Source organism: Psammomys obesus, unplaced genomic scaffold, assembly GCF_907164565.1.
Source record: "Psammomys obesus unplaced genomic scaffold, mPsaObe1.curated_primary_1811, whole genome shotgun sequence".
NCBI lineage: Eukaryota > Metazoa > Chordata > Mammalia > Rodentia > Muridae > Psammomys > Psammomys obesus.
This window is the reverse complement of record NW_026592732.1, coordinates 1590163-1600543: the sequence shown is the minus strand read 5'-3', so window position 1 is coordinate 1600543 and position 10381 is coordinate 1590163. Positions and strand designations below refer to the sequence as shown.

General features: G+C 53.0%; 1 protein-coding gene across 4 annotated transcripts in view; it reads left to right on the top strand.

Annotated features, from left to right (window-relative positions):
* Positions 1 to 774: 774 nt before the first annotated feature.
* The window catches only part of Ercc1 (ERCC excision repair 1, endonuclease non-catalytic subunit), a 10682-nt gene continuing 1075 nt past the window's right edge, over positions 775 to 10381 (top strand). Inside the window, exons 1-10 of one of the 4 annotated variants that reach the window (XM_055615465.1) lie at positions 784 to 804; positions 925 to 1114; positions 1612 to 1711; positions 3848 to 4054; positions 5981 to 6084; positions 6604 to 6703; positions 7798 to 7874; positions 9058 to 9157; positions 10050 to 10121; positions 10254 to 10322. In XM_055615465.1, the coding sequence (XP_055471440.1) occupies positions 1619 to 1711; positions 3848 to 4054; positions 5981 to 6084; positions 6604 to 6703; positions 7798 to 7874; positions 9058 to 9157; positions 10050 to 10121; positions 10254 to 10322 (822 nt within the window). In that variant the 5' untranslated portion in view covers positions 784 to 804; positions 925 to 1114; positions 1612 to 1618. The other 3 variants (XM_055615467.1, XM_055615468.1, XM_055615466.1) reach the window with 3 other exon arrangements.

Below are 10381 nucleotides of genomic sequence, written 5' to 3'. Positions count from 1 at the left end.
CACACACACACACACACACACACACACACACACACACACACACACACCATAACTAGGAAGACATTAAAAAGATATAGCAGATTACATATTATGACCTTAGGGCATGCCCTCCCTCAATACATCAAGACCAAAACAAAGTGGAGGACTTTGGTATATGCACGCAAAAATGGAGACTTCCTAAAGTATGAACCGGAAGGTAACATTTACAATCTATGGAAGTGACTAACAGAATCAACACCCAAGCATCACTCCGATAAATGGGCAGTAATAAAAAGATGCTCATCTCCTTTTCCTCCCCCTTTTTAATTAAAAAAAAAAAAACTGTTGAATTGAATTGCTCATTTTGAAAAAATGGGCAAAGGATATGAGCCAATCTTTAAAAAAAAAAAAACGGGCAAAGGAAATGAGCAAGAACACAAAATATATAAGACTATTAAACTCACAAAACGATGCCCTATTTCCTTAGCAATCAGAGAACTACAAGTTGGAACAGGGTGAAATTGTCCTTTCAGGAAATGAGTAATACTAAGTCATCGATGGGCCCCAGGTCTCGGGGCAGGTCTCGGGGCTCAGATGGCCCTTCCTTCAGGAAGGAAGCCCGTTCTGACACCCTAGCTGGGTCAGGCGCCCCCCCCCCGCCCCAACCGGGTCCCATTGTCCCCTGGGCTCTCCCTTCCCGGCCCCGCCCACTCTGAGTTGTCCTTGTTTGGGTGGCAACCTGCCTGACTGTCCCACTGGACTGTAAGCCCTAGGGAAGTCAGAGCTGTCGCGAGCAGTCCCTGCTTGGGATGCAGGAGGCTTGGAGTGAGTCAATGTCAGTGGGCTGAGGTCCAACCCCCATTGACAGGGAGGGCTCTCTTTGATATCACGCCTCCCTCCTCTCCTCTCTCTTCCTTTCTCCTTCCCCTCCCCCTCTCTGGTTAGTCTCTTCTTCACTGAGCCGGGTCTGGAGTCTGGGAACACAAGAGGCGCCCAACAGGGCCTTGGAACAGAACCACTTGGTGTCAAAGGCTCCCAGGCACCAAGATCCACGCCCCTTTCCGCCCTAAACCTACACGGTCCGCCAGAACCATAGAGGAGCAGTGAGAGGAGCGGCGGGCCAGAGCGGCCGGAAGTGAGTCCCGCCGGCGGTCGCGCTAGCCGCGCCGGCGGCGCGTCGCCTCTATCTCCCCGTGGGATTTCCTTCTAGGCCTCGGGAAAGAGCAGGTGAACTCTGGCGGTGCTTAGACCCCGAGGTAGGGACGAGAGGGGCGCGCGCGGGGTCGGGGAGAGGGGAGGTGAAGGACGCGGGTTGATGATTGGCAGAGGAAGAGGCCAATCATCACGGAGGCTGAGACAAGGCCGGACTGGGCGGGGCGAACGCATCCAGGTGTGCCTCCGGGGGCGGGGCCAACTTCCCGAGTAGGTGCGGCAGGAGTGATAGATAAATGGGCGGGGCCTTAGGGCTCTTGGACCAATCCGGAGTGTGAAGGCGGGAAGGGGCGGGCCCACGGGTTGGTCTTGTGGCACCTAAGGTTACGGAACCCTGCCACCTTTTGGGGTTCACTGTTGTGAGCGGAGTTTCCCAGTGGAGGACGGAAAGGCCAACGACGATGTCGCCACACTTCGTAGGTCCCTAATGGATCCTGGAAAGGGAGAGGAGAGTCTGCCGCAGCCCACTAGGAAGAAGTTTGTCATCCCACTGGAGGAAGACGAGGTCCCTCCTGCAGGGGTAAGGGCGAGGACTTGGGGGCTTTGGCGAGTAAAGGGGGCAGTAAGGGATCCTTGGGATCACGGTGTGAGTTTACGACCTTTGAGGCTTGAGCTGCTTTGGAAAAATAGCCTGCTGTCCTTCGCAGGCCTCAGTTTCCCCATCGGTAAAATGACGTGGCAGGGTGGTTAAAAAGAGGGCCTGATCACAAGTGTGATTGTGATTGGTCAGTGACGGCTTTGCTTTGTTTAATTTTGATCCTTGAGATTGGGTCATATGTTTCCTGGGCTAGCCTTGAAATTGATGTGTAGCTGAAGCTGCCCTTGAACCCCGGTCCTCCTATCTCCACCTCCCAAGTCCTGGAGACTGCAGTGGATCATCCTTTATTTGTTTGTTTGTTTATGTGTGAGTGGATGTTTTGCCAGCGCTTATGTCTGTGCACTACATACAAGTAGCACTGCAGAGGCCAGAAGAAGGCATTGGATCCCCTGGAACTGGTGTGTTGTGAGCCTCCGAGTCGGTGCTGGAAATGGAGCCCAGATCCTCTTGGAGAGCAGCCAGTGCTCTTTACTGAGAAGCCATCTCTCTAGCCCCTTAAACATTTCTTAGCTGGGGGGGGGGGGGTGCACACCTATGCGGAAATAAGTGTAAAAAACCCAAAATAACAACAAAAAAATGTTAGATCCAAACTCTTGAAAATCTAGAATACTAGTCATACAAAACACAAAGCAGAGTTTAGTGTGGTGAAACACACCTGTAATGCTCTGTCACTTGGGAGATGAGTCAAGGGGGTTGATGCAAGTTCTAGGTCAGCCAGACCTACCATAGCAAGACTCTGCCTTAAAAGAAAGAGAGAGAGAAAGAGAAAGAGAAAACAAAGGCGGGCAAGATGGCTTAGTGGGTAAAGCTGTTAGCCAGCAAGCTTCATGACCTCAGTTCAATCCCCAGGACCCACACCAGTGCAAGGACAAAACCGACTCTGCCGGTTACCCTCTGACTTTCACAGGAACTCCATCTCACTCACCCACACCTGTACACACACCATGAAGAAGGATTTGTTTGAGACAGGGTTTCTCTGTGTAGCCTTGGCTGTCCTGGACTTGCTTTGTAGACCAGGCTGGCCTCAAACTCACAGAGATCTGCCTGCCTCTGTCTCCTTGAGTGCTGGGATTAAAGGCATGAAACACCAAAGCCTGTTGATGCTGTTTTTGTTTTGTTTTGTTTTAAAAAAGGGATTTTCTGCTCTTCCAGGGGACCAGGACCCAAGTTTAGTTCATGCTCCCATGCCAGGCAGCTCACATGTAAGTCCAGTTCTAGGGATCCAACACCCTGTTCTGGCTTCTATGGGCACACACACCTGAACACATGTGGCAAACACTCACACACACACACACACACACACACACGTAAATCTTGATTAAAAAAAGAAAAAGAAAAAAGAAAGGTAAAAAGAAATCGGAGTCAGGCATGGTGGCAAACACCTGTAATCCCATCATTGAGAAGGCTGAGGCAGGAGGATTGTCATAAGTTTCAGGCTAGCTTAAGCTACATAGTGAGACCCCAATTCAAAACAGGCTAGGTGGTGGTGGTACACACCTTTGATCCCAGCACTCAGGAGGCAGAGGCAGGCAGATCTCTGAGTTTGAGCCTAGCTTGGTCTACAGAGTGAGTTCCAGGACAGCCAGGGCTCAGCCAGGGCTACACAGAGAAACCCTATCTCAAGATGGAACAGTCGTCACTTATAGTGTTTTTTTCACTTATAATGAAGCATCTGGCCACAAGAACTAGTGAGGGAATGGGGCCCTGAGGACAGCTGACTGGAGGGGAGGCTAGCCCAAAAGTTCTGAGGTGACAGAGCCTGAAGAGTCACAGAAGACTAGTGAGGCCAGAGCAGAGCAAGGCAGGGGCGGCACACACAGGAGGTGTGTTTTCCAACACAGGGCAGTAGGGCCGGACCTACGGCATCATGGCCTCCCGAATGCTGGGATGACAGCTGTGTGCTACTGGGCCTCTCTTGGGGCTTTGCATATGCTTAGGCATGCACCTCACTAATGGAGCCAGAACCCCTGGAAAGCATCTATCTGGAAGGAGGACGATCAGAGTCGGAGGTGGGAGAGGATCCCAGTGTTCCTTCCCAACCCCCAACCCTTCTTTCAGAAGGTCAAGCCCTTGTTCAGATCTTCACGGAACCCCACCACCGCCCAAGCGGCCCCTCGGACCTGTCCTGAGCATGCCATCGCCCAGCCTCCAGGAAGGGTTGGGGCCGAAGGGCCCACAGGCTCCGAACCTGTGACGGGAGAGAACCCCAGCCAGATCCCCAAAACAGGAGCAAAGTCCAACAGCATCATCGTGAGCCCACGGCAGGTGAGGGGGCAGGTGGGGGGGAAGGTGGGGTGCCGGGGTTTCTGGTGGGAGACCCTGTTACAGGGATTAGTGGGGCGAACAGTGGGAGGCAGTCGGAGGATCACACGGTCTGTTCTCCGCAGTTGTTTATCCCTTCCTCATCACTCATCACCTTCTTCATCTGTTAATTCCTTCCCGCATTCATTCATTCGTTGATATATCCACTCTGTCATTCGTGCATTCATTCATTTCTTTATTTGTGCATTAATTCCTATGTGCGTTCGTTTGCTAGGTCATTCGTACATACATCCCATCGTCACTCCTTCACTCAAGCATCCATCCGGTCCTTCCTAGAGACCCCAACATTCATGCAGTCATTGATGGGCTTGTGGGTTTAGGGTGCCCCGGCCCTCCCCGCTAGGGCTGCCACTCTCTTTAGGCAGCTCTGCTCCTGTCCCCAGGTTTGCTCATTTGGTCAGAACCTATGGGGTTCGCTCAGGTAGTGAAACGCCTGCCGCCCAAGAGTGAGACTGGCTCTTTATGTGGGTGTTGGAGACCCCCACTCAGGTCTGTACTTTACTGTTGTTGCCACCTTACCAAATAAGCCCATAATTATTTATTTCTTTAAATAAAGGTTCTCACTGTGTAGCCCTGGCTGTCCTGGAACTCTCTGTAGACCAGGCTGGCCTTGAACTCAGAGAGCCACTTGCCTCTGCCTCCCAAGTGCTGGGATCAGAGTTGTGTACCACCATGCCAGCTGCCTGATGTCTGTGGTAGCTTGAATGAATTACTTCATGCATTCATTCATTCCCTTTCACGTCCATTCATTCCTTTCTCCATGCATTAGCTCTTCCATCCATTGGGTGCCTAGGGTGTCGTGGCGTGGGAAGGGGCAGAGGATGGAGCTCCTATAATCTCTTCTACGCTCCCACCCTCTAGGAACTCCCATGTGCAGGGAAGCTTTTGAAGTTAGTGCTTTTGGGTTATGGTAGGCTATGACATAGGCTCGAATTGATGCCATCCCTAGTTGTTGGTGACCATTCAGCCTCGAGCTCCTGCCTTCCCTGAATTGTGAGCGTGGGTACCAGTGTCTGTTCTGAGGCAGATAGGAGCCACTGAGTCACCCGCGAGTGCACAAGTGTTCCCATCCCCCCAGGAGTCCCTCCGGGCTTAGGAAGTCCATGCCAGATGCTGTCACTTTGGAAATCCCAGCAGTCTCAAGAATCAGGTCACAGTGCATGTAGCAGAATCCACAGGCTTCAGGAGGGCCAGAGCTGGACCTGAGGGCAGAGTCCACCTGTCCATAAGAACCTGGCCCAGTCACCACTGTGTTCCCGTGGGGACACAGAGTGTGTGCTCAGTGCTTCCTCGATGCCTCAGAGCTTGGCTCACCTGAGCTTTCATCTCAGGCTGTTGAGGATGTTCTCAGGGAGTGGAGGAGGGAAACTGGACAGGGGCATTTCTCCTTCCAGCGGCACTGGGGAGCAATGGTAGCGCTTAGATGAGGCCCCTGGTTATCATTTGCCAGGTGGCCTCAGGAAACTGTGATAGTAGCCTCGGCCACGGAGGTGCTATGGTGGCAGAGGAGGGGTGTTGACAAGGTCCAAATTCCACCAGAGAAGGAAAAGAAAGACACAGGACAGGACGGGCCTGGGGCTTTGGATGTGGGGCCCTCTGTAGGAGTGGCAAGTGTAGATCTTTCTCAGGTGGAGGTAAGGGCAGACAGCAGGGTGGACTGATACTGGGACAGAGGCTGGAGGGGGCTGGGGTACTATGGTGGAAGCCTGGGGAGGGGAGAGGGAACAGGTTCCAGGCTGAGGAGTGTGGAAAGAAGCTGGAAAAGACCCAGGAAGCTGGTGGGCCTTAGGGAGGGAAGAGGTGGAGGAGCTAGCCTTCGTCCATGTCCAAGGGTCACCCTGTAAGTGGCTTTCACCTTTCTCCCAACAGAGGGGCAACCCGGTGTTGAAGTTCGTACGCAATGTGCCCTGGGAATTTGGTGAGGTGATCCCTGACTATGTGCTAGGCCAGAGCACCTGTGCCCTTTTCCTTAGGTGAGCTCTGGGGCGCCTGGAAGGTGAGAGGGTCCTGACCCACAGTTTTGGCATTTTGAGCCATTCAGCGGGAAAAGTAGAGTTCAGTGTTGTGGGCTCTGGACCTGAGCATGGCTCTTTGTTGAAGGGGTTGTGGCCTCCAGTTGTCCAGAGCAAGAGTAGCTGAGGCTGGACTCTAGGCTGTGAGGGAGGAGGGCTGGGCCTAGACCCTGGATTTGAAGAATGGAGGCTGGGGCCTGGACTTCTGTATCTGAGGGAGGCCTGGGGTCTGTATTCCTTGGTCTGAGGGAAGAGGGCTGGACCCTGATTTGAGGGGAGAAGCCAAGTGTCCAGCTCCTGAGAACACCACAGCTGGCTGCCCTTACCAGCCATGGACCCTTCCTTGAAATCTATCCTAGTCAGTTGACTTTTCTGGGTCTCTAGCAAGGATAGGTCCCAACCTCTGCATGCCAGTGAGGATAAGGATGTCTGGGGTCTCAGATGAGACCCTTGACCTGTTCCCTTCCCTGTCCACGCCAGCCTCCGCTACCACAACCTCCATCCAGACTACATCCACGAACGGCTGCAGAGCCTGGGGAAGACCTTCGCCCTCCGAGTGCTGCTGGTCCAGGTGGACGTGGTAAGCAGCTGCCTCGGCTGGCATCACTCTCTCCATGCAGTGGGAGCACAGAGCCTGACGTTTACGGCACAGCTGCCGAGTCCTTTTAAGACAAAGTACCTGTTAGGGCCTCATCGAGCATTAGATTTTCACAGCTGATTGCCACAGGTCTCTGAGGAAGCCTGCACGGGCTGGGAGGTAGGAAGGAAAAGTTGTCTAGACACAGACCTGGTGGTGCATTCCTGCCATCCAATCCCAGCACTCTGGAGACTCAGGCAGCAGAATCATGAGTTCCTGAGCCAGTTTGGGCTACAGAGTGAGACTTTACTCAAATAGAAATAAAAGATAGGGATTTCTAGCTCAGCAGGAGAACACCTGCCTAGAATCTCCCAGTGAGGGGCTGGGGTGTGGCTCAGTGGCAGAGCCCCTGCCTAGAATCTCCCAGTGAGGGGCTGGGGTGTGGCTCAGTGGTAGAGCTTTTGCCTAGGATGTTTAGTTCACAGTATTGCAAGTCATGTCCCTTGAAGATCTTGTTCTTCATCTGTCACCACAGTCTGTTATGTCAGATCCTCAATTTCTCCATGTTTGTAGTCCTGGCCACCATCAGGTTTTTATTGTTGTTGTTAATTATAGGCAGAGTCTCACAATACAGCCCAGGCTGGCCTTGAACTCCTGACAACCTCCTGGCCTAGCTTTCTGGGTGCTGGCATTAAAGTTTAAGCCTTAAAGACTTTTTTTTACATGTATTTGTTTTTGTTTGTGTGTGCATACATGGAACACACAATCCTAAGTCAAAGGGCAATTTTTGGGGGTTGGTTCTCTCCTCCCATGTAGATCTTGGGGATCAGACTCAGGTGGTCTAGCCTGAAGATAGGCACTTTCACCCACAGAGAAGTGATGCTCACGAGGCCCTGTGCATACACTGTGGGCTTTTGTTTTGGCATGGCTTCTCACTGGGACCTGGGCCACCACACCCAGCTTTTATCCATGGGGACTGAACTCTGGTCCTTGTGGCTTTACCAACAGTGCCGTCTCTCTCCAGCCCAGCTGTTGGGTTCTTACACTGTAAATCCCTGCTTTGTTCCTGGCTCTCTACTTGTGACTTTCTCTTCCAGAAAGATCCCCAGCAGGCCTTAAAGGAGCTGGCTAAGATGTGTATCCTGGCTGACTGCACCCTGATCCTGGCCTGGAGGTGAGACACGGGTCCCTCCCACCCAACCCCTGCTCCAGCCTGTGTGGTCATTCCTAACCTGGCTTGGTAGCACAAGCCTATAATCCCAGCAGTGGTGAGTCCAAGGCCAGCAGGTCAAGAATTCAAGCCATCCTGAGCTGATGAGACCAGAGGCCAGAGAGAACCAGGTTAGAACTAACAACTGAAGAAACTCTGCATCTCAGAGGTCATCTAATTGGTTCACCATCAAAACCACAAATAAATAGACCATTTGGGGAAGAAGAAGGGGGAAAAAAAAGACAGCAGCCTTTCCTCACACCATGAATAGAACGAAATCCTGGTAAATGAATAGCTTTCAATTTAGAAGGAGAGTTGGCAAGAGTGTGTGCACATGTTGGGGCTGTCTCGGTTGGCAGAGCTTCATGGCACTCAGGAAGCCCTGTACTGCATAACCCGGGCACAGTGGCTTACGCCTGTAATCCAGCACTTGGGAAGCAGAGACAGGAGGATCTTTAACTAAATAAGCAGTTTAAAGCTAGTGCGATGTGTGAGATCCTGTCTCAGAAAGAAAGAAATCTTAGGCCAGCCCAGTGAGGTGGCTCATGCCTGAAATCCCAGCACTCTGGGAAGGAGTCGCAGGCGGACCACTGTGAGTTCAAGGCCAGCCTGGTCTACAAAGTGAGTCCAGGACAGTCAGGGTTACAAAGAGAAACCCTGGCTGGGGGTAAAAAAGAAAAAGAAATCTTAGGCTAGATGTGGCGCTGTACATCTGTAATCCTAGCACTTAGTAAGCTGAGGCAAGAGGATCATCATTCAAGGCCAGGCAGGGATACATAGTGAGACTCTGTCGTGGAGGAAGGGACATAAGAGTGAGATGAGGGGCTAGGGGTGTAGGTTAGTGGTAGAGCCCCTGCCTAGAATCTCCCAGTGAGGGGCTGGGGTATGGGTTAGTGGTAGAGCCCCTACCTAGAATCCCCCAGTGAGGAGCTGGAGGGCCTGAGTGAGAAGTAGGGTGTCTAGCATGTTCAATATCCTGGGTTTCTTCCCCAGCATGACTAAATAACGTGTGAGAACCCACCCCACGGGGTTCACTGCTGAGGGCAGGAGTTGGGTTGGGATTGGCCTCTTTTTGGAATTTCGCAGTCCTATGAAGGAGTCCTGAATGACAGTCCTTGCCCCAGCTGACGTGTGTCCTGTCACGCAGTGCAGAGGAAGCGGGGCGGTACCTGGAGACCTACAAGGTGTATGAGCAGAAGCCCGCCGACCTCCTCATGGAGAAGCTGGATCAGAACTTCCTGTCCCGCGTAAGACCGCCTCCCCTCCTTCTGCACCTCCCTATTCTGTACCCTTTAATGGCTTCTAGGCTGAGCGTGGTCCTTCCCAAAGGAAGTCCATCCATGCCAAGGCCTCCCTCCCCTGTCCAGTCCTCCCTCATCCTCTCCCACCAACCCGAAGGGTCTTTTAAGAGCAAACTAGACCTGTCCCCTTAACCTGACCCCTAGCCTGCCCTCAATAGCTACCTCCTATTTCCACTGCTGGAATCCATTTCCCAGGCCAGCCCGATGCTTCCTCCCCCAAAAGCCCTCCTTCAACCCCCTCAGCCTAGCAGAGCAGAGTGCCACGCTGGAACCACGTTGGCCCTGCTGACCACTGCACCCCAGAGCAGCACGCAGGGGCCACTTGGGTGTTATTGTGTAAAGGAATTGGTATTTTCAGCTCTAAGGCAATCTGCTCCTGAGCTTTACCGGCCCTACAGTGAGTTCACCATTACCCCAGAGGGAGAAGAGACCTGTCCAACATGGAGCCAGTGTGGCCCTGCCCTGCTCACCCGGCCGTGTTAAAAGTCAGCTGTGGCAGCAGCCACCTTTATTCCCAGCACTAGAGAGGCAAAGGCTGGTGGCTCACCGGGGATCCTGAGCTAGCCTGGTCCACCTAGTTGTAGGCCAATCAGGGATCTATCTAAAGACTGGGTCTCAAAAAAGTGCATCACCCAGAGTGTGTCCCGGGAACTGAACTTGGGGCCTCTGAAGGGCGGGTGTGTTCATAATCACCAAGCCAGCCCCACTTTGTTGCTGTAGACCAGGCTGGACTCAAACTTGTGGGACTCCTCCTGCACCTGCCATCTAAAGCAGTGTAGTGTTCACAGGCGGCCCCTAAGCCCAACTCCCAAGACAGCACTCTCCCTCTCCCTTCCAGGCCACTGAGTGTCTGACAACCGTGAAATCAGTCAACAAGACGGACAGCCAGACCCTCCTGGCTACATTTGGAGTAAGAAGCCTTTAGGCACTCCCTCCTCACTTCCCAGCCCCACTCCTCCCCCAGGGACATCCTAGGGCCCCTGCACTGGGACAGGTGAGGGTTTAGCTTACAATGCCCTGAACCCTCCGTTCTACCTTTCAGTCCCTCGAACAGCTCTTCACTGCATCAAGGGAGGATCTAGCCTTGTGCCCTGGCCTGGGCCCCCAGAAGGTAAGAATTCTAGGGGGATGCTGCTGGGGTTGGGAGCAGGAATGAGCCCCAAATCAACA